Source organism: Ostrea edulis, chromosome 5 (assembly GCF_947568905.1).
Source record: "Ostrea edulis chromosome 5, xbOstEdul1.1, whole genome shotgun sequence".
NCBI classification, from domain to species: Eukaryota; Metazoa; Mollusca; class Bivalvia; order Ostreida; family Ostreidae; genus Ostrea; species Ostrea edulis.
In genome coordinates this window covers 23,475,246-23,500,469 of record NC_079168.1, presented here as the reverse complement: position 1 = coordinate 23,500,469, position 25,224 = coordinate 23,475,246, and the positions used below count along the sequence as shown (strand labels likewise).

General features: G+C 35.7%; 2 protein-coding genes across 3 annotated transcripts; both read left to right on the top strand.

Annotated features, from left to right (window-relative positions):
* Nucleotides 1-8,098: 8,098 nt before the first annotated feature.
* On the top strand, nt 8,099-9,385 carry LOC125682717 (uncharacterized). The gene has a single exon (XM_056166026.1). It carries the CDS (start codon nt 8,099-8,101, stop codon nt 9,383-9,385), a length of 1,287 nt encoding a protein of 428 aa, XP_056022001.1.
* A 216-nt stretch (nt 9,386-9,601) lies between these two features.
* LOC125649625 (uncharacterized) lies at nt 9,602-19,372 on the top strand. Of its 2 annotated transcripts, none has more exons than XM_056164454.1 (2): nt 9,602-9,888; nt 16,788-19,372. In XM_056164454.1, exons 1-2 carry the CDS (start codon nt 9,804-9,806, stop codon nt 18,641-18,643), a joined length of 1,941 nt encoding a protein of 646 aa, XP_056020429.1. In that variant the 5' UTR covers nt 9,602-9,803; the 3' UTR covers nt 18,644-19,372. The 2 variants fall into 2 exon arrangements, with proteins under 2 accessions (XP_056020429.1, XP_056020428.1); XM_056164453.1 differs by having other exon boundaries at nt 9,602-9,897.
* Nucleotides 19,373-25,224: the final 5,852 nt, after the last annotated feature.

Here is a 25,224-nt window from a genome sequence, read left to right as displayed (position 1 = left end):
ACAACAAAAGGGAGTCTGCTGGGTAGAGAGCCTAAAGTGCAAGTACTGCACTTACCACAGCCAGAGTACCAAACTCTACGAGGAAGTCGACACCGGAAAACGTGGACCCAAGCCAGCAAAGCCAAACCTATCTGTGTGGGTAGCCCTCCTGGACAATCCCATCATGGGAACTGGACTGCAGGAAATTTTCCATGCCCTCAACTGTCCAGCACCCTCAGCCAATTGTTTACAACAAAATGCAAACAAGGTTGGGCCCATGATTGTGGAAATGGTTCAGGAGGACTTACGAAGAGAAAGGGCTCACCTCAAAGACCTCATCGAGAACTGTGGGTTCCCACGGGAGACACCAATACCTGTGGAAGGTGATGGGCGGTACAATAATCCTCTGTACTGGTCTCGAGACAGAAATCCTTTTCAGCCAGCAACCCAGGCAACATATACCATGTCTGAAAATGTAACGGAAGAGAAAAAAATTATTGGCTGCATCACCAAAAACAAGCTCTGCAAGAGAAGATCACAGGAAATCCCATGCCCGGAACACCCTGGAAAATGCACAGCCAACCTACAACTACAGGATCCCATAGGGAGGGAGGACAAGGCAACAGAGGAAATCTGCCGGGAATTTCTCAACGATCAAGAGCCCACACTAATCAGCCACTTCACCACAGACGGGGATAGTGCTGCTTTCCGGGGCGTCGAGAGGGCCATGGCCGAGTCTGGTCAAGCGGTAGAATCCTTGAGGGACACCCGTCATCTAGCCCAGTCCCAGAAAAAAGCAGTTGACAATGCCAAGTTCAGCGAGGAAATGTTTCCTGGACGTACAGCTGCCCAAAAACTGGCCGTCAAAAGAAAATTCTCGGTGGACTTCATGAAGAGATGCACCGCAGAGTACGACGTAGCAGTCAAGAAGTTCCGAGGTGACGCAGGAAAGCTGGTCAACACCCTGAGTTATGCCACGGATGCCATAATACACTGTTACTCGGGCAGATGTGGCAAGACCTGTGCCGAACACTCTCTCGTCTGTGGCGGCACACCCGAAAGACACTGGGCCAAAGACTACCTCCCAACCCATGCCAGAACACTGAACCCGACTGATGACGATGAGGAAACCTTACGCCAGCTCATCAACTTCCGATTCAGCCGGACAACACTCATAGCCACCAGATATGGGACCAACACTCAGAAGTCTGAGGGACTACATCGCGGGTATTCAAAATCCAACCCAAAGAATGTTACCTGTTCTCGGAACTTTGAGCCTCAGATCTTCTCCTCTATACACCGGATGAATCATCGACCCGGAAAATCGACTGCCCTCAAGTGTGCTGCACTCGGTTCATCAATTCCTGAAGGCACTCGTCTTACGCGGCAACTGAAAAGAAAGCAAGAGTTGTACGAACACAGCAAACAGAGGAAAAGATCTAAGACCTATCGTACCAGGAGACAAGTCCTTGTGAGAGAAAAATTCAATCTATATTTCCAGAGAGGGACCGAGACTCAAACAGGATATCTGAAGGGCATGAGTGATCCCCCCTTACCACAGTGTAGCCCAAGGACAAGTAACGAACACTCCTACAGTAAGCAGAAGAAGAAAAAATAGTGTCGAGTGAAATTTGACTTACCTCGATTTAACTTTCAAAAAGACAATCTGGATATCCCGGGTGCTTCAGACAGACTTTAGGTACTAAATGTGTACATATTTGCCTTTCGTTATTTATGTGTGGTGCTTCTAAACTTAAATGAAGTGGATTAATGCAAAGACTGTTGTGACATATGTGTGATACATGTTTATTATGTGGAATGTGTAATGCATTTGTATGTAACATGTACATGAGCCTGTGTGCTAATAAAACTTTACGTGTACCCTCTGGAAATGTTATTTTAACTCTGCCATAGATATTCCCCCTACCCCGTCTGTTTGTAGCCAAGTTAACATCATAAAAATTACACCCCAACCCATTGACCCTACCCCTATCTACCTTCTCTAATAAAACTGCTAATTTCTCTTCTCGCCACGTGGCATCCATTGTTTTTTTTAAATATGTCTATGTAATTACCCAGACTCCCCATCTCGATTTAAAAAAGTACACCAAACACGTGTATATGTAAACATTTACCTCCCGGATTGCCTCGCTGCAGGTTGCACCACTCTATTAATTTTGCCTATATGTTCTTACCAAAATTACTCACCTTTGACCTGACCCTGCTGCCTTAAAGTAAACTTTTCAGAAGTTGTACTTTCACATCATGTAGTACAGTTCTTAATGAGCATTTTCATACCAAAAAATACATACCCATCCAGCAAGGCGTGAGAGTTTTACATCGAAGTCAAGCACGTGCAAAATCAGCTGGTCAAAAGCCAAATCACCCACCTCTACAACAAAAATTCAAAAAAATATTTAAATCCTTCTTTCATGGTTTTTACTCACAAAATTTCAAACACAATACTTGAATTTACATCTCATAAAAAATTGGAGAGCCTACCTCATAAGGAAAGTCCCATAAAACATGCAAAGTTCCAGGAATTATTTTCTTTCGGCCATGATTCGACGTGAACCTCCACATAAATAGAGTGATGCAACCTGATGGACCGAAGCATGCATTTTGTAAAATGATTCTTGTGTTGTTAAATCTTTGAGAATCTTGTTGGAGATGTCTGATTCGGTTCACGAAACAACTTAGCATCATCTAGCAGTAGAAGATTTCACCGTAAGCACTAATTTTAATATATTGTAAACAAATTGTAACTGTAAGCTAGGCTATTCCAAAATTCCACAACATATCAGAGGAACCCCATAATGATAAGAGTAGGGGTATATACCACACCCCCCTAATAAAAGCACTGGGATTACCGAATCAGAATGACAATTGGGGTGGGGACGATAAAAGCAGAATTTTCGAATTATTTTGAAGCGAAGTTTTGAGTAAGAAATTGTGCCATTCCTTTTGGGTTATTTTTTTCATTGGGGATGGTACCATAGGGCCTACTAATATTATTACAGACAGAAATACCGGTTCCTGTGAATATTCACACCTGACGACCTGTAAAGGGTTGTAAATAGTGAATGTGAACAGCTGCATGTAAATAAGTTAGTGTTCTACGTAACTGCATAATTTAATAACGTTCAATTTTATTCTAATATTTTTGTGATAGGGTTATATGTATACAATTAAAATTGCATGGGAAAGAGTTTAGTAATGCAGAGCTCTAATATAATTTAATTTCTCATGTTGTTTAGACATTTATCCATTAACACATGTATAGGTCTACATAATTTAGGAGTGTAATTACTAGATATAAAGTTAATGTCATTCCTTAGCTTGCAAGTACATTCTTAAGAATCATGACAAACAACACTCTTTAAGATACAATTTTCTGCTTTATTACTATATTCATGGGATAAAAGTCCCCATCCTGTGTTTTATTTGGGATATTTATTCCAATTCATGCTCAAATAGGATATTCACTGCCATTTCATGTTCATTATGGGACATTTCCTCCTATGGGACATTGTATCCCATTTTAAATTTAAATATGGGAGTTAAAATCCTATGGGAGAAATTATATTTTTTCTCCCATAGGATTTTTGGTGGGAGTGAAAATCCCCCAAGTGGGATTAAAAATCCCTCCAAAATCCCATGGGATTTTTTGATTTCAGGTGAAATATCTTAAAAACTACAATAGTTACAAGTGTAAATGTTGGTGCATGTCTTGTGGACATAAAATCCCATCTTTTTTTGTAAAGGGTTTATTTGTATTCTTAATAAAAGGGTTGGCGAAACTCCGGACTTTTGTCGTGTCCAGAGTTAAATGTCGCACTGTTATAAGTTTTACATTTAATTTAAACATTTTTCTTTCAGCTCAATAACTTAGCAATTTGTAGACGTAGTTAGAATGTTTTGAGCACAAAGTTAGAATTTATTTAGTTAGGCCTGTAGATATTAAGGTACTTAGTTATTTATCAGTCATGTCAAACGCCGACCAGAGTAAACGCTTAAACAAAGAACAATAAGAAAAACAATTAACACAGCAACAAATTCAGCGCATGATCGATTACTTAATGGAGAACACGGATTATTTAATAAGATCATTACGAATGAGGAATACGAGATACTGTAACCGTCTGCACGCAGTACACCCGTGTGCTCAACGGAAAGTGGCACAAGGCCAAAAGAATTCCAATGTACTGTCAAATTTGAGGATCCGCCCCAACAGCAAAATCAACCGCCGATGGATACTCGTACAAGTTTTGTTTATGACACAACGAGTGTAAGGCCTCGGTTTACAAACTTTTCCGTGAGGAATGCAAAAACAAAAAGCTTTTCTTGCATACTCGAAAGTATTTGCAGTTTCTTATAAAATACATACAAATGCGGAGAAATAATTTGCTAATTACAAACTGATAGAATGGAATAAGCAAAGAGCACAATATATTATATATAATACTGGTGTATGCCACATGCATAATTTGTAATGTACATGGCATACTCGCCACAAAAAACAAACAAACAACACACAACCCGCATCAAATGCGGACATCTGTTCAACAGGTACATTGTATCGGTGCACTTACCGAAAATATAAGATTCTGTTTATTCTGATAAATCCACGAAACAAATGATAAAACTCCATTTCAAGGCATTTGTATCTCATTAGAACTTTACAACACGTTGTCATTCCATTATACAGACTGCGACACATATTCTATGGTCGTTATAACAATCTAGTTCGTCAATACAACCTATCATTGGGTCAAATGCTGTCTGACGTGTTTCTTACCGATTGTTAAGCCGTTCTTGGCACACTGATTTTGACTACGGATAACTCCGTTTACCTGACCAGGATATAGGGCTCACGGCGGGTGTGACCGGTCAACAGGGGATGCTTACTCCTCCTAGACACCTGATCCCACCACTGGTGTGTCCAGGGGTCCGTGTTTGCCCAACTATCTATATTGTATTGCTTATAGGAGTTATGAGATTGATATCACTGTTTCTTATCTTCGCCTTTCATATTTGCAAGTAAGTATAACATGACTCCAAAAACTAAATGTTTGTGTTGTGGAAAAAACATATTATTGATAGATTCTATATATCACTGTTCCTTATCTTCGCCTTTCATATTTGCAAGTAGGTATAACATGACTCCAAAAACTAAATGTTTGTGTTGTGGAAAAAACATATTATTGATAGATTCTATATAGAAAAATCTCTGCTGCTAATAAGTTGTAAATATACTGAATATGAGAAATACTGGTAGAATATTTGTGACTTGCTTTAATTATGTAATGTTAACAGAAAACAATTGCTTTACATGAAATGATTGAGACTGATCAGTGGATCAGGCAAAATTTCCCCCTCTTTCTCCTTCTCTCTCTCTCACATCATCTTTTGAAATTAAATACTTTTCACATTATATATACATATGCACTTCTAAATATACACATATTTTTGTACTTTGCTTGAAATATGTATATACTATAATATGCATTATACGATAAGAATGAACTATCAATAACCAGGTTTCATGTGTCCCACTTTACCTTGAAAGACTTTCTAAAATCAGCATGAAATGATCTCAGTTTGAAAGAAATACGTAACAAGTTCAGATGTTTAAAAAAAAAAGGCAAACATGCAATTTTGGATTAAAAAATTATTGTCATTTGTTTTGCCAATCACGGTGGGTTTGACCGGTCGACAGGGGATGTTTACTCTTTTTAGGCACCTGATCCCACTTCTGGTATAATTCACTGTACCGGTATATGTAGAATGACAGCGATTGAAAATTGAAATGATATGGTAAGCAGGTTTGAATGTTTAAGGGATGATTTTAAAATATCTTCAGAAGTGTTTGACATATTAAACCATGGCAGTTCGCAAGATTTGCATTTTGATTAATGTGTTAAGTTATAAAGGCCGCAAGCGTCGACCATAGACTTAAATTGTTGCAGCACTTCACCGGCAATGGTGATGTCTGCATATAATTGAAAGATTCTCGAGAGGGACATTAAACAATATAAAATCAATCAATATAATCAGATGAAAATTATCGTAAAGATACAATGTGGATAGCGTATATATATATCGTATGCCCCGACTTATGTGAAGTAAAAATAGATCAATCCCACCCATCTTGAATGTCTGCTGATTGACAGAATTCAAAGCTTTTCATTTTTTGGAAAACGACACCTCCGTGGGTTGGACAACCAGGGAAACAGCATCACGTTGTGATTATTTGCTTTCTTTGATTTACTTTCTATTTTAACATTTGTCGCACCACCAATGTTTTAACAAATGGAGACAATAATATCAACCATTGTGACATTTACATTCATTACACGTACATGTGTATGTAAGAGACGAATAACCGCTCTCTCATTTATTGCTGTTATCATTAAGGTCTTCCGTTTCGTTTTGTTATTGTACATGTAAGTTTTTTTCTCTTTAATAATATTTTTTTTCTTAAAAATTTTGTGGACGCGATTTTTTTGGATCAAATTTTCAGGGATGATAGATATTCATTTGATTTTTTTTTATTTTGATTACGTCAATTATTACGTAAGATATTGACGTTTTTTCGAATTTTAGAGGGTCATTTTGTCCCCGAGTGTTCTCGGAAACTATTTAAGATATAGAGCTGATTTTTATTAGGGATTGTAAAGTTGAATACATAGATGTGGAGACTTCTATTTAAATTTCTTTAAGTCAAAAAACGTTAGAGCTCACTAGGACTCGAAAAAACATCACAACTGTTTACGGCATTTTTAGACAAATCTATATAATTATATATATCTAAAATAATTACAGGGTTCCAAATTACCGCTCACTCACTCGCATTGGCGACTAAACTTTGCTTGTGGGCACCCAAAATTTCCGTTCTCGTCGTCCACTTGGCGACCGTAATTGTCCGATCAACATTTTTCTTTCCGACCGATCCGAGTCGTATTATAATTGAAGTTCAATTTCCGGTTGAGGTTTTGCCACTTGGCGAGATATTTCTGGGGTATCAAACCTTCCAAAATGTATTTAAACCAGAAGTTGAACATCGCAAGGGTTATTTCAAACGAAAAGAAAGCGTCTGCTTTTACTAAAGTGGAAAGAAGGGGAGAATATGGCTCGATGACTGCGAAAAGGGGATGATGTGCTGTGTGTACAAAACATGACACAAAAAGTCCAATCGTTGTGACAGCATTTCCAAGTTATAAACTTGACAGCATCGTAAAGCTGAGAAATTTTGAAATCACATTAAAAGTTTGAAGAAACGTGTGTTAAAGTCAGACGCCGCGAATATCATATAAAGTCCATGAACTCTGATCTTTTTGCTAGGTTGACGAAATGAGAGAGGTATTTAAAAGAATTACGGAGAAGGAAACAGAATTTAAATATTGATATTTTAATTTTTTAAAATAAATTGCAATGTGACCTGGTGTTTCTTTTTTCTTGTAAAAAACCATGTTATTCAATTTCATGATATGTGTGGGCTACTAAATTTCATATGGGTTAACAGGATTTCTTATTCAGAGGCCCACTTAGCCTCTAAGGTATTCATTCGAAGTTTGAACCCAATATATACAACTGATGTCATCATTGGTATACCGTTGTCAGGGGGTTCATGTTTGTTCAACTCTCTATTTTGTATTATTATTGCTTATAGGAGTTATGAGATTGATCGATGTTTGTTATCTTCACCTTTCATAGAACAAAAGTTGTACATAATGACGAGACCTATTACACCGTATCAAGTTTTAGGGGACAGCCTTTCAAATAAAGGACCGAGATGGGTCAGATGTATTTTCTGAATATCTCAAAAACTAAGAAGAATTTGTTAAGCATCATTGAAGCAACGTTGTTGGTTTTGACGTTTTGCAATTGCTAATGCCAGCGAAATGAACATTTGACATAGACTTGGTCAGTGACACATGATCAGAGCCAGGTAGTCATGTTTTTCTGAGCTCCAACATTTTGACCAAATAATGTGAGTTTTCTGTGTGTGGGATTACATATATTTGAGCCAGACCGTTCAGAAGTTAATTTGGATACCTGGAAAGTGATTTTACTTGTGAAATTGAAAATATAGTGATTTTGTTCGAAATTTCTTAAAATGAGCCTGAGTAGAAGTCGTGAGAAGTCGTCAGTCACAAACAGTGCTAGCAGTCACGGCCCAGTGAATGTCACAGACCCGGGTATATCCACCGCACCTACGCTAACGCAGGAGATAATAAGCACGATGCAAGCAATACCTAATATACAAACAACATTGGGGGAATTATCGGAATCTCTCAGAGTGATCAAAGAACTAACTCAAGATATAAAGAACATTAAGAATGACCTGTGGGAGGAAGATGGTTTCGACTTCCGTATCTCTCATATTGCTGAACAACAAGAAGTGGACTCAGGAAACATTCAGGTACTGAAGCAAGAGAACAAAATGTTGAAAGAAGATATAGATATGTTAAAATCTGTAGTTATTAACTTAGACAGAACCGTCAGAAAACAGCAAAGCGAGATCACAGATTTAAAGTCAAGATCAATGAAGCAGAACTTACTCATTCACAATTTACCCGAAGAAGAGAATGAAAATCTTTTCAAGAAAATCCCACAATTGATTAAAGAATACCTGGGAGTCGAAACAACTTTTGCAAACATACATCGAAACGGGCCTAAAAATCCGGGTAGACCAAGAACTATTACGGGTCGACTAGAGAAATTTACTGATAAGGAGAAAGTCCTCCAAGCACAGAAAGACAAAAGAAATAGCGAAGGGTCTGGCTCTACAGAACAATCAAATACACCTTTCTACATTACCCCACAAAGACCAGTAGAGGTAGCTGAAAATCGGAAAAAACTCCAAGAAATAAGTAACCGGTATTGGAAAGAGAATGTGAAAACACGTTTCGTAGGAGACAAGTTAGTTTTTCCTAACGGAAACACATACAAAGAAAAAGTGTTAAAACCAAAGCCTGAAAACATTTTGCTAGTGGATCAAGCAGAAAAAGAGGCACTTCAACAGATCCAGATGTCGACACTAGAAACCTCCACAGAAGGGAACGATTTTAAAATCGCGGCATCTACCACAGCGACCTTTAACCAGGTCAGAAACTTCTATAAAAAAGTTGTTATGGACTCAAATTACTCAAACGCGGATCACAATATATTGGTATATCGATTCACAGACAAAAACGGTTTGATCCACGAGGGGTATAACGACGATGGTGAGCACGGGGCTGGGAGAAGACTTCTTAAAGATCTCCAATCTCTCCATGTTACAGACATGACATGTATCATCTCTAGATTCTTCGGAAAATATCTTGGCTATCGTAGATTCCAAATTATGGAAAACCTCGCGGCAGACATTGTTCTCGCGCACCGAGGTGAAACATTGGGGTAAACATCGACAGTGTATTGATAAAATTCGCATAGACATTGTTTAGATATATGTGACAAAGATATTGAAAACTTAGAAATACTCACTTATCGATTCCATACACCTCCCAGCGGTGAAAGAAATTACATTGTTTATTTATATTGTTTATTTTTGCACATATACCAGTTTTAATTATTTTGATTAATGCCAACTGATATTAACCCCCCCCCCCCCCCCTTTCAGCTTTTTGTTACCATCCCTGGCCTTCAGATTAGTTGATGAAATATTGATGAAATGTCAAATTTATGTTTATACATGTGTAACTCTATTTAGTAGTTCCACGCAAATACGTCATGCATAGAATGTACATAACATGTAATATTTTGTATTAATCCGGATATTTATTTTCCACGAAGTGTATTATTCCGGATATTTAATTTCCATGAATTATAACATACTGGTTCTTATATTTAGCTTTCATTTAAAGCTTCCAGTATATAAACATGCAGATGTGAAAACTTCACAAGGTTGGTCAAGTATGTTCTGTTTAGTCAGTTATACATTTGATTACGTACAGTATATTCATCTGTACATATGTGTTTTTTCTTTTTGATTTCTTTTGTTCGGGGTCCCCCCACTGTTATTTACTTGGCTCCAAGCAAGTTCAATCTATCGAATACATGTGCATGCAACCCATTTTATCACGAATTTACTCTGAATTACTGTGTGTGCTTTAAACATTTCAACGCAAATCGTAATGTCTTTTAACTTATCCTGCATATCGTTAAATGTAAGAGGCCTAAACTCACCAAGTAAAAGAAAAACATTGTTTACATTTTTTAAAGAGAATTTTCAAGGCCACTTTGTTTATTTACAAGAAACACACTCAACTGCACAAGATGAATCAAAATGGATAAACGAATGGAACTCGGATATCATATTTAATCATGGAGAATCAAATAGTAAAGGTGTAGCAATTTTATTTCCACATAATGTTGAGTATAAGATAATATGTTTTACGGCGTGACCGTGTTTGAGGGCGAAGCAAACAAATTTTGGCATTGGTATCTATATCCAAAACAGAACAAAGACAACCCGAAGTTAGCACGAGGACGGAACTGTATCAAAGCATCCTAATTTTGGATATTTGATCCGCCTACATATTGAACGCGGGAAATATAACGCAATTGATGTAAACAGTACATTGTGACGTCATATTCAGCGTCATTATTTAGGAAATTTACAAACATAGCGTTTGAACCACAACAACAAACATGGCATTAATCGTGGAGTGATTATACATGATTAAGAAAATAAGATTTACATGCTTTTAAGAATTTTATGTAACATCTCAGAACGACGTGAACTAGGGTAGACGAGATTCAAAATGGAGAAATACATGTCCACGCGATAATATTCGAATCGACGCCATTAGTACCAAACTTTTCAAGTTCCATAGGTATGGTTTAATTTTTCATTATTTCCCTATATTTTCCTTTTAAACATGTATATACGTGTTACCTATAGGGAGAGCTCCGCTCTCACGGCCCTTCGGGCCGTGAGAGGGCTTCGCCCTCTATTAAAACATACATGTGTCAATGCTGGTAGATTTCTACAAGTTTTTGTACAATTAGATAAAACAGAATTTATTTTATCAAATGTGTATGCACCAACTAAGGATAACCCATCAGAACAGAATGAATTTTTAAACAACATCTTAAATCACTTAGAAGAAGAGAGTTCTCAGAATCTGATTCTAGGTGGTGACTTCAATATTACATTGAACCCAAATTTGGATAAGAAAGGGGGGTGTATTGAAGGAAAATCTAAATATAGAGACAATCTTATATCTTCAATAAAAGATTTAAACCTTGTAGATATATGGCGAGAACAAAATCCAAATGGTATGCTATTTACGTTTAGTCGGAAAAATCCTATAATATTATCAAGATTAGATTTTTTCTTAATTCCTGCTTTTCTTGCACCACTTTGCAAAACAAGTATTAAACCATCCATAAAAACTGATCATAGTGTAATTACTTTGAATATAAAGGGTAAAGGTTTCGAAGATAGAGGCCCCGGTTTTTGGAAATTTAATTCATCCCTATTAGAAGATGAAGAGTTTGTGTTGAAAACAAAACAAAACATTTTACAGCTAAAAGAGAAATATTTTTTTATGAATGATAAACAACTAAAATGGGACACCATAAAATGTGAACTCAGAGGGTTTATAGTAAAATTTTCAAAACTTAAAGCTCGCAAACTAAGAAAAGATGAAGAAAACATAGCTAAGGAACTTGATGATCAAAAACGAAAAATGTCGGAAGATCCTACGGAAGAAAATGTAAATAAATATAATGAAATTAAAGAAAAGTTGGAATTGTTAAATGAAAATAAAACAAGAGGTATTATTCTTCGATCAAAAGCAAAGTGGTGTGAAGAAGGAGAAAAGTGTACTAAATATTTTCTCTCCTTAGAAAAAAGAAACTATAAAAATAAATACATATCTACAATAACGTCAAATAAAGGGGTTTTGGAAGGAAGAGAGAAAATATTAAAAGAAGAACAATCATTTTTTGAAAAGTTATACACATCAGATTTAGATTATTGTGACTATAAGAATTATATTGATCAATTTACTTACAATATGAATATTCAAAAACTTGAAAAAGAGGATTCCTTGTCTTGTGAAGGACCTACTACAGTTCATGAATGTGAAGCTATACTAAACACTTTTAAATGCAATAAATCGCCTGGCACTGATGGTTTCCAAATGGAATTTTATAAGTATTTTTGGAAAGAAATTTCAGAATTAATAATTGACAGCCTGAATGAAAGTATCCAAAAACACAAACTTTCCATAGATCAAAGAAAAAGCATCATAACTCTTGTACCTAAAAAAGATAAAGATAGGACTGTACTTAAAAACTGGAGACCAATATCACTTCTTAACTTTGACTACAAAATTTTATCAAAAGTATTTGCTAGAAGAATTAAACAGTTTTTACCTCAAATTGTAGACACTGATCAAACTGGATATATAGAGAACAGATTTATTGGAGAAAACATTAGAACTATTTCTGATCTTATACACTATACAAGTCTAAAAAACATTCCTGGTTTAATTCTTTTAGTTGATTTTGAGAAGGCATTCGACACTGTAGAATGGAATTTCTTGGATAAAGTATTAGATACATTTGGGTTTGGAGAAAGTTTTAGACTCTGGGTTAAGATACTATACACAGATATCTCAAGCTGTGTTATAAACAACGGATTCTCAACCCCTTTTTTCAAAATAAGTAGAGGAGTCGGGCAAGGTTGTCCCCTTTCTCCATATCTTTTCATTCTTTGTGTTGAGTTGCTTGCAATAAGAATAAGAGAAAACAAAAATGTTCATGGAATCAGAATTGGTGAAACAGAATTTAAGATAAGTCAACTAGCAGATGACACTACCTGTTTTTTAAGTGATGAGAAATCTGGAATTGAATTACTAAACATCATTCAAAATTTTAAACATTGTTCTGGACTCAAAATTAATTTAGATAAAACAGAAGCAGTTTGGATTGGAAGTTGTAAAAATTTCAGACCAGGAATCTTACCTGTTAAGTGGTCAAAAGGTCAATTTTTTACATTAGGAATATGGTTTAGTTCAAAAGGTGAAGAAGAAATGTTAAGAAAGAATTTTAATACAAAACTAGAAGAATTGAAATTAACATTAAATTTATGGAAAATGAGGAATCTAACTCTTATTGGTAAAATCCTAATAACAAAAACACTGGCAATCCCTAAACTCATTTATGAAGCGCAAGTTCTCCCTTTCTCGTCAGAATTAATTAAAGAAGTAGAAAAAGAAATAAATGCCTATATTTGGAATAATGAAAAGCCAAAAGTAAAAAGTACAGTAAGCAGTCAAAAAATTAGTAAAGGGGGTTTGAAAGTACCTAAATTTGATATACAGGTCAAATCATTAAGATTAGGCTGGGTAAAAAGAATTTTCACTAATATAAAATCAAAATTAAGAAGCATAATTCAATTTTACTTGCAAGATATTGAATTAAATGACTTTATTATCTCTAGAGGATGCATGAATCATTTAGACATTGATACTTTTTTGCCAAAGTTTTACAGTGATATTTTTAGTACATGGAGAGAATTCAGACATATTGTAAATGTTGAACCAGTCGTTTTTAAAGAAAGTTTATGGTTTAATGACAATATTAAAATTGACAATAAAGAGGTTTTTTGGAAGAAGTGGTATGAAAGGGGTATTTTATATATTGGAGATATTGTAGATAGAGATAAAGACTTCCTTAGCCATGAAAAATTAAGTGAAACACACAATTTAAACATATCTTTTTTTGAATACTATTGTTTAAGAAATGCAATACCCTACAGTTGGAGAAAGCATATTCGACAAAATGATAATTCTTTTATAAATAGAAATACGCTTATACTGAGTTTCAATGGTAATAGGAGTCCCATATCAAACATGACTTGTAAAGATTTTTACTGGATTTTGATGGAAAGTATAGCAGAATTACCAACATGTATACCAAAATGGGAAAATATTTTTGATTCAAAATTAACACAGCAAGAGTTAGAGAGTATTTACAAGTTACCTTTCACAATATCAATGGAAACATCATTACAATCTTTTCAATATAAATTAATTCACAGATTTTTAGCACACAACAAATTGCTGTATGCAATGAAAATTAAAACATCACCTTCTTGTATATTATGTGGAAATTTAGATACAATAGAGCACAGGTTTTACTTTTGTGAATATGTTGGTACTTATTGGAAGCATTTCCAAACTTGGTGGAATAGATTAAACATTACTTATATAAATGATATCTCTTATCAAGACATAATATTTGGATTTTATGAAGAAAAGTGTGAAAGTCTGAATTATTGTATACTGCTTTCTAAATATTATATACAGTTTGTGTTTAATTCAGATACAGGGCACAGTGGTCCTTCTTTATATATTTTTTTGCAATTTTTGAGAAGAAAACTGTTTGTTAAAAAATCAATTTATTGTGGCAGAAGAAATCTTGATTATTATAACCAAGTATGGAAAAAGATAGAAGACAAAATAATTTCAATGTAAGATGTATCTTCCTTAAATGAATTAATTATGCATATTTCATATACTAGTCTCTCTTTATCTTCAAGTAATTGTACAATATTGCTATTAATTTTCACACAGTGTTTAACATGTTTGTTGAAATATGGAGTTGCATGTAACATCCTGTTTATATGATAATATATGTCCAAAAAGAGCCAATAAAAAAAAGAAAAAAAAGAAATGAACATTGATTACATAATAAGGGATTTTAAGGAGGAATAATGTATGAAATTTTATGCCTTCTATCTCTTAAACGAAAAATATTTTGTAAAGCATTATATAATATGAATTAATTAGAATGTGACTCAAGACAATATGTCATCCTTAAATTTGGTCTTAAGTTCCCTTTTAAGGAATTCAGGGAATGACCCTTAAAACTGAATATCCTTTCTATCTTGAAAACTAAAAACATTATGTTAAACAAAAGTTGTAAATAATGACGAGACCTACTCGACCACATCAAGTTTTAGAGGTCAGTCCCTTAAATAAGAGGCCGAGGGGAATTAAACATCAACATACATTTTTCTGTTTTGTTTAGAAAACAAGTGTTGCTTGGTTTATTTAGCTTAATATCAATTCAGTATAGGTAAATAAACTTCTATTAGGAAATACTTTCGATGCGATACACTTTCGACAAATTAGAGCATATAAGCATGCGCAACATGTCGAATTCACTAAATCGGGTCCCGTGGGGATCCCGGTTAGAATAGGTTTTCAGTACCCCCTTGATTGTCGTAAGAGGCAACTAAATGGGGCGGTTGAGACCGCAAAAAACTGAGGTCCCGTGTCACAGCAGGTGTGGCACAATAAAACTCCCTCCCATCTTTGGCTGAAAATGTCCATTTCAAAATCTTAACAAAACTATTTAGTCGTGAATGATTGTGTTGCATTTGTTAAAATTACAACGGTCCTTTTCTATTCTGTCCAATTCTATAGATATATCTTGAAAAACGCGAAAAAACATCTAGCAGTCTCTGCGTTTGCATACCCTTCAAAGTTGGACCGGTATACGTTCTACTAAATAGACACACACACAATCCAGGCATCAAAAGAAAGACAAAACTCAATGGTAGCTGATCCCGATGATCATTATTAATCCCCTACCGACGAAGTCGAAAGGGACTTTATGTTTGCGCTCCGTCTGTCTGTCTGTCCGTCCGTCAGTCCAGTTTTCCACACTTTTTCTCTGTTCTTGCAGATATTTATTTGATATTTGGTACGTTGCTCTGCCATAACAAGTTACAGATCAAGGTCGGATTTCGTCTCGGTCCGTTGATTTTTCACTTAGTTATGGCCCTTGGACTTAAAGAACAATAGCATGAATTATCAGTTTTCCAGACTTTATTTTGTTGTGCTTGCTGATATTCGTTTGATATTTGGTACATAGCTTTGCCATAACAAGTTACAGATCAAGTTCGAATTGGGTCCCGGTCGGTTGATTTTTCACTTAGTTATGGCCCCTGGACTTAGTAAAATTGCATGAATTATCAGTTTTCCAGACTTCTTTTTTGTTGTGCTTGCAGATATTGATTTGATATTTGGTACATTGCTTTGCCATAACAAGTTACAGATTAAGTTCGAATTTCATCTCGGTGCGTTAATTGTCCATTTAGTTATGGTCCTTGGACTTAGAAAAATAGCATGAATTGTTAGTTTACATCCAAGTTTCTTATTTCTGTACATATAAGAATACTACACTCATTAAAACTTCTAGCATAGTAATACTACAATATAGGTAAATTATTCATGATCACCTACATGTCACAGTTTATTGACTTGGTTAAAGACCTAAACCTAATTATAAATTTGTCTTTTTTCCTGGTCTAATCTCCACTCGATTAGTAGTTGATTTCCACCCATTCCTATCCTGGGTCCCCAATTTTCCCTTTTACCATAACTTACATAATGAACTTTGAATATTGTTGCGGTACAATAATTTTGGCAACCGGTAGGGGACTATGTATTGCCATGCAATACTCTCAGAATGCTTGTTTTAAAATATTATGCTTTTCCTTGATGCAGAGTGTATTGACACAGGGGTTCATATTTCAAAGGAGTGTCTTTACGATCCCCCTTTTTTCAGCGGCATTGTCATTAAAATCTCCGGCCGTTGAAGGATATGGAAAAAATCGAGTTTGATCATCTCAATATCGAACGGAAGACTTATTCTTTGCTCGAGATCGTGTCATATTATTATCATAGTTTACTTTTGGGCAATAACCATTACATGTACATGTTGATGCGTTGTGCCAATAACGAATTTAAATTAATAGTTGGTTTAAATGTATATTGTAGAACTGACTTCTGAAAACCACAGTTTGTTTATCAAAGATATGGAGGAACTTTGGAAATGTCTGGAAATAGTCGTAGGCACAGAAGATGAAGTTCAAATGCGGAGAGACGTTATGGAAGTGTATCAGGAAGTGAAAAACGTCGCATACCATACTCGGGATTATATTTCTGGAAGTAACAGTGAAGGGTTCAATTTTTTCTGGAGTGATCTTGATGTATTGTTTTCATGCTTAAATCTGAATGTTGTCATACATTGCAAAGGGTGCCCAAATACAAAATGTGCATTCATAGCGACTGATGCAGACTGCCAGCCAGGCTTTTGCAAGCTGCTACCATATTCGTATAGTTGTTCAAAACCCGTAGATGACGGCGTGTGTGTTTCTAGAATTCAATATCTAAACGATAGAGTGAAAAATTTGATAAATAAAAACGTTGATGCAAGAAATGATGGGCCATGTATTACAACGAATTACCCAACAGGATTCGACATGTGTCCTGCTCTCCCGATCGATACGATTTCTTCAAATCAATTCTTAAGACGTTTTCGGACGAATTTTTGGAACAACATTAAATCAGTAGTTCTAGAGAAAAATATCACTGCCATACATGTGGTTGCCAAAGGTCCTCCTGAAGGTGACATCAAGGGCATTCAATGGCTCAAGTCTTTTTCAGTCCTTGAACAACATATCGTTCATTCATTAAATCACGTGCAATTTTGTTGCTATGGATTATTAAAAATTCTAATATATTTTGAAATTAATATATGCGACGAAACTCACGATACACTATGTTCATACCATTTGAAGACAGTTCTGTTTCATGTATTGGAAGATATCCACTCTGACTTTTGGATTCCAAGCAATATTTTTCACTGCCTTTGGATTTGTTTAACACGACTTCTGTTATTTGTCAAAAAAGGAGTGTGCCCCAATTATTTTATTCCTGAATGTAATCTTTTTCTAAAGAAAAGAGTTGTAGAGAAAAAGTGCAAAATTGAGGAGAAACTCTTGCAAATCCTCCAATCTGGAGCCTATGGTGTGTTGTGTTACTTGGAATTCCTGTCTGTAACAAATCCTACAACATTACAGCAAAACCCACCAACTCTCAGAAAATTGCTTGCACTGTCGTCTGCGTTATTACACGTGAAGGGACACCACACAACGTACCATGAATGCATGCTGTCCGTTTTGAAAGTCATTCATCTTTTAGCGAATGAGAGGGACAATATAAAAATCGCGGTGCTTCATTACCTTTTCTCTCTTTTGATGAGAAGAGCAGGGGTTATACTGTATGGTAAATACTTACTCTATGGTTTTACAGAGTGTTTACTGACCGCAGAAGCAGCATTTATTTTGGCACGTCATTCCGATGCATCCGGAGCTCTTTATTTAGCTACATTATGGTACTGTCAAGGAAAATTTAAACATGCGATAAAGCTCCTAGCAGCCGTTCTCAAGAAACTACCTGCCACAAGCTTTTTAAATGGACATGTATTTTATACAACGTCTCTACTATCCGATGTAAGCAAACCGTCTTGTAGTTTTACAGACCTAATGCGAAGCTATTATTCCCGCGGGGTGGAATTGGATAGAGGTGGTAGTTTTTTCCCAAAGGTACTCGAGAACGATGTCCGTAACTCTATAGTTCCTGAATTCACAATGTATGATAAATCATACACGTTATTCTTAATGTTTCTTTGTTATCGGGAGGTACAGCAGAAAGAAAAATGTATTACATCTCTTTCCAAACTGAATAAGTCGTACACAGATTGGCGTTTTAATTGTCTTCCTGGTCAACTACAACATAATTCAAAACTCCTGGGAATCATTGCCGAGAGCAAGATGGCGGAACTAATTTAACGTGTTGAAATGGTGATTATTTGTGAACGATATGAAATTTAACGTGCTTTTCACACCTCTAAACCTGTTACATTCACCATTCCTATGACTTTTCTTATTCTTTATTCAGATAATAGCAACATATAAAATGATGACATAACATGCTCGTCACAGATTGTATCATATCAAATGTATCTCAATTTGTATAACAGATGGTACATGTATCGTGTTTTATCATCACAACTTTATATCTTAGTTTGTATCACAGATGGTATTACATAATTGCATATTTTAAATACAATGAATGACAATAAAACTTATAATGAATTACTGTATATATATTCTGGAAATGATCATTTTATGATCGATTTAAATTATTACCTGGGATAATATATAACAGCCAATTAAAGGTATCACATCGGTAATTCTCCAATCAAAATGAACTTAATAGTCAATTGAACTCAGTACCTGTAGCAGCCAATTTCGACATTTAAATTTTTGCGCCAATCTGTACGTTATCTGCTGTTACGTCATAGTTTCAAGGGTACATATATTTTTGTGTATGCACGAGCTCGCTGAGAAGAATGTGGGTATGTTCCTGTTTCGCTGGACATTGTGCTGAACTGCTGTTTCCTAGAGAAACTACTTATTCGGCAAGACAATGATGAACACTAGCACATTCCATAGATTTGTTTGAAAACATGTATCATTTGAACTGATACAGTGTATAAAGTATATTCTCTGAGTAAACACATGAGGAAGTCACATGATGCCAATCATTGACTTAATAAAAAAATTCCAGGCATACGCATAGACGAGTTGTTTCTATTCATTATTAACAGTGGCCAGTTCAGTACCATAGAACATTTCCGACTGCGTTATTCGGCTTCAATCTGCAAACTGATTTTTAATGATTTTTTTCATCCATAGTAATAAATAGTGAAAATAATTAACGGCGTGATACCTTAAATGGCTTACTTCTAAAGGGGTCCCGTAATAAAATTTATATCACCTTTTTTTGGATTTTTTTTTCTAAAAAAAAAAAAAAAAACATAATCAAATTGCCTAGATAACATAATTCATAATAAGTATACTATTTGCGTAACAAGTTTAGATTGCTTGCTTGTTTTGAGTTTAACGCCGATTAAGCAATTTTACGGCGGTTAATTAAACAAGAGGCCCACAGGCCTTATCGGTCACCTGAGTACTAGTGAAAAAGTATCACTACTTCCATGGTCTATGAAATCTAGAAGAAAAAAATCCTGTTCTGAATATCTAAGCTAAATTCCAATGTTCAGCAACAGTATAAAACAAGATGTGTTCTTAAAACTTTGCTGCCCTCAAAGTGCATACACTGATGAAAAGCTTTGAATAATAGGTGCATTAAAATTAAAACATCAAACGATACGACTAATTTGGACTCATCCTAAAGTCATAACCATGGGTTATGAAATTCATAATTTTTGTATACCCTTTTCTGCTTTTCCTAAATATGCATTTAGATTTTATACAGTATCAGCAAACTTGCACATAAATACTATGTTTCGCCCTACCCTGGGGTTAGAACCCTTACTCAGGGGATCATCAAATACACAATTTTGGTAAAATACTACCTGCTCTATCCATTTAGTTTTTAATTTAATATAAATAGCACTAAAGAAGATGTTATTCAAGTGTTTTACACATTATCACAATATAACAATTTTGGCCCCGCCCTGGGGTCAGAATTCCTACCCCGGGGATCATGAAATTTACAATTTTGGTAGATGCTTTCCTGCTCTACATCACTATGCATTTAGTTTTTCTTACATGTGTGCGGTTCTTGAGAAGAAGATGTTTGAAAATTGGTCAATTTTTGCCTCGCCCCTAAGGCCCCAGGGGTGCAAGAGTCCTAAATTGTACAATTTCAGTTCCCGTTGTTCGAAATATGTTTCATACCAAATTTGAAAAGAATTGGAATAATAGGTATCAACAATTTTGGTAAAGGTCTACCTGTTCTTTCTAAATATCTATTTACTTTTAATATCAATTGCACTAAAGAAGATGTAATTTAAGTGTTTTACACATAAACACTATATACCAAGTTTGGCCCCGCCCTGGGGTCCGAAACTCTACCCCGGGGATAATGAAATTTACAACTTTAGTAGAGGCCTTCCTCCTCTACATCACTATGCATTTAGTTTTTCTTTCACGTGTGTGGTTCTTGAGAAGAAGATTTCTGAAAATTGGTCAATTTTGGGCAGTTTTACATGTAGCCCTGCCCCAGGGTTGTAGGAATTCTGAAATTTACAATTTATTTTCTCTTGTTTCAAATATGTTTCATACCAAATTTGAAAAGAATTGGACTGTTAGTTATCAAAAAGAAGTTTAAAATGTCTATTGTTCACACATTTGATAACTGACCATTTTGGCCCCACCCTGATATCAAAACGCCTACCCCTAGGGTCATCAAATTTACAATTTTGGTAAAGAACTACCTGTTCTTTCTAAATATTTATTTACTTTTAATTTAATATCAATAGCACTAAAGAAGATGTTATCTAAGTGTTTTACACATTAACACTATATAACAAGTTAGACCCCGCCCTGGGGTCAGAACCCCTACCCCGGGGATCATGAAATTTACAATTTTGGTAGAAGCCTTCCTGCTCTAAATCACTATGCATTTAGTTTTTCTTACACATGTGCAGTTCTAGAGAAGATTTTTGAAAATTGGTCTATTTTGAGCAGTTTTTGCCCCACCCCTAAGACCCAAGGAATCCTGAAATTTAAAATTTCTGTCCCCCTTGTACCAAATTTGAAAAGAATAGGAATGATATTTATCAAGAAGTTAAAAATGTCTATTTTTCACTCATTTAATAGTGACCATTTTGGCCCTACCCTGATACCAAAACCATTACCCCTGGAATAATCAAATTTAAAAATTTGGTAAAGGACTACCTGTTCTTTCTAAATATCTATTTACTTTCAATTTAGTATCAATAGCACTAAAGAAGTTGTTATTTAAGTGTTTTACACATAAACATTATATACCAAGTTTGGCCCCGCCCTGGGGTCAGAACCCCTATCCTGGGGATCATGAAATTTACAATTTTGGTAAAGGCCTTCCTGCTCTACATTACTAAGTATTTAGTTTTTCTTACACATGTGCAGTTCTAGAGAAAAAGATTTTTGAAAATTGGTCTATTTTGGGTAGTTTTTGTCCCATCCCTAAGGCCCCAGGGGTGCAGGAATCCTGAAATTTACAATTTCTAACCCCCTTGTTTCAAATATGTTTCATACCAAATTTGAAAAGAATTGAACTGGTAGGTATTAAGAAGTTAAAAATGTTCAATTGTTAACGCACGACGACAAACGACAACCAATTGCAATAAAATTTGATCGGTTTTGTTGAGTTTTGAGTTTCCCTGACGGCTCCCAGTAATGGTACCTTCGCATTTCGTACCTTCACATTCACGGGTTTTTCGAGTGTTTTACGGATTGTTACGAGCAGTTTACGTGTTCTTGCGATACTTACGGATTGTTACATGTTATTTACAGAAAATGAAATCCGTGGACAATCGTGGAAAAATATTTGACATGTCAAAAAATTTGTCCCTACTTTCACGGATCCTTACGAGTGTGTGCGAGTTGTGACGACTTATTAACGGATACCGACGAGTGATTTACGAATACTTGCGATTGACTACGAGTCGGAGATCCGTAAGGACTCGTAAAAAAAATCCGTGAGTGTGAAGGTGGTACGAGTCTAATTGTTATTGAAAAACCAAAGAAACGACATTTTTGCGTGCCAGGGGCTTGTGATCGTTGACACGAGAGTGGTCCTTATATGGGACACTCTTTTACGTCCCACTCGGCGAACATTGATTCGTTGGTTGTACAGTACCTGCAACGTTATTTTTTGACATTCCTATCGTGTGTGTATCCTATCGTATCGTGCGTGTATCCTATCGTTTCGTGTTTATCAGGTTTTCCATTTTCTATCGTGTTTTCCGTTTATCAGGTCTATCGTGTATTGTGTGTATCAGGTTTTCCGTTAATCGTCAAAATCGTTTATCGTGTAGCTTCGGAAACTATCGGGATCGTTTATTTGTTTTGCTGTTTTCCGCCACACTCAACAATTTTTCAGTCATCTGGTGGCGCCCAGTTTTTACTGGTAGAAGAAAGAACCCAGATACAATGTACCTGGGAAGAGACCACCGACCTTCCAAAAATAAACTGGAAAATCTCTCTTACCTGTGCGAGCGGTATTCGAACCCATGCCGACCAGAAGTGATATAGCCGTATGATATTTGAGCGCGATGCTCCAACCACTCGGCCACGGAGGCCCCTTGGATCTAATGAAAAGTACCATACTCTCCGAAGGCTTTATTCGTTTTGTTAAAGAAGCTTTTTTAGGAATCGAGAAAAGACCGTATATTTGAAGGAGAACATAAAGCTGTCGATTTTAAGGCTGAGGAAGAGTTATTTGTCTGTCCAGAGGGGGTGAAAATTTATCACAATTTCATTCTAAGTAGTCTGGAAAGTAGGCAGTGGTTTGCCGAGCAAACCGAGGACAGTAAAATTGAAAGCTCCTTCATCTGAAGTTCATAAACATTTCCCTGTCTAGAAACAATTATTTGTAATTAACACTAACAGAGAAATAGAATGTTCCTATTTGAAAGGAAAAATCAGTAAATTACATTGTTTATTACATATGATTTGATAAAGGCTCTTCTTCTTCCACCTGTAATCTACTTATATACCAACTACTGAACTTGTGCGCGTCCTTATTTGTAATTCGCAGTAAAATTAAATTATAGTTCACTGATATTATCTCATAAGTGATGCAGTATTAAGGGGATATGGACACGATTTGAGCTGAATTTTTTCCATTTTTATTGTTTGGAATGCTTAACTAAAGTATTCCTAATGGACTTTTGCGAGAAGGGCTGACTTTCACAATCAACGGCTGACTTGGACATTTAAACCTGCGTATGGTATGGAAGCACAATATCGTTAAATATATGTAATATCGACTTGTTAGCATTTATACAGGGAACTTCTACTGCCTCGCTCTTGAGCTAGTTTTTTTTTTTTTTTTTGTTTTTTTTTGTGTGGTGATTTCTCTTGATCACGCAAAAGCAAAGGCAAGCGTGTTCAAACCACTGCACTTTACAAAATTGTGGCAGGGTAGTGACTGATGTTTGGTGGGAGACCTGCTTCAGATAGAATATCTCTGGGACTTTGTTTCCATGTACGGACGAGGATTTGTCCGGGGACGAGAGTGGTTGCCGTCGTGAAGGGCGGATGCCTTTGCCGAAGAGATGCCAAAAATCAGAGAAGATCCATGCTAAGCTTCGGAACGAAGCTTTCCTGAGCGTAGGAAGTGTAGCGAACAGTTCGTAAGGAATTTCTACTGCTTCGCTAGAGAGCCACATGTAGCGTTTCTAGTGACATGGTAGAATTTCTCTAAGCAACGGTGAGCGTGTTCAGATCACTGTACGTTACATGTATAATATTATTATTAATTATTAAAGCCTGTTAGGTTTTAACCACCTGAACTTCTTTCATTTATATGACAATTATCAAAAAATAAAAACAATTCATTTCATTTCAGCATGCATACATACATTGTAGGTGTAAAATCCTAACTCGCACAGATAATTGATTCATGTTCAAACTTTACAAAAAGTCATCGCAACATGATAAATCGAATGTACATATAAGTTTATTATGCAAGAGCTTTGCGTTTTCTTTTATCATAAAAATGTATGAAGTCGTTATACAGGTTTATTTAATCAAACACACACAGATACAACACAGTCCATGCTAAGCGTACCGACAATTCGGAATTACGTGTACATCTGCACTAATGTAGATCTGTAGCTCTCTTGGAAAATATTTCGTCATACCAGAGAGCTACAGATCCACCCCTTATAAGAATCTTCAATTTACGGCGCAGGTCATTGTATTCATAATATCAAAAAATTCCTAGCATATTTCCCCAGTATATTTTTGTTCAAACATTTATCAAATCCACAATCATGTGAACCGAAAACTCGCAACTTCAAATGATTTCGTTTTTAAAGATAGCCATGTTACGTAGCAGTCAATTCGAACTCCGTTGATTTTACATCTATTTCTATCCAATACAAAGTAAGTATTCGGTCTTCAATGATAATGAACACGAATATTGGACGTAAATATTGAAAAGTAATCCTAGTACGTCATGAAAGTCATCACTCCGGTTCACGTCCCCGATTAATCTTTTCAATACTGACATATAAAACAGAACTTAGCGGGGATGGAACTGGAATTATTTCATCTAAAATATCTAACTAACAAGAGGCCCACAGCAAAGCATCAAAGAATATATATGCTATCAATAACATTCAAAAATGGTTTACACATAAACATTATATATACCAAGTTTGGCCCCGCCTTGGAATCAGTACGTTTACCCCGGAGATCATAAAATTTACAATTTCGGTAGAGGCCTAGATCTATGCATTTAGTTTTTTCTTACAGATGAAAGGTGAAGATAACGAACAGTGATCAATCTCATAAATCCTATAGGCAATACAAAATAGATGGTTGGGCAAACACGGACCCCTGCATGG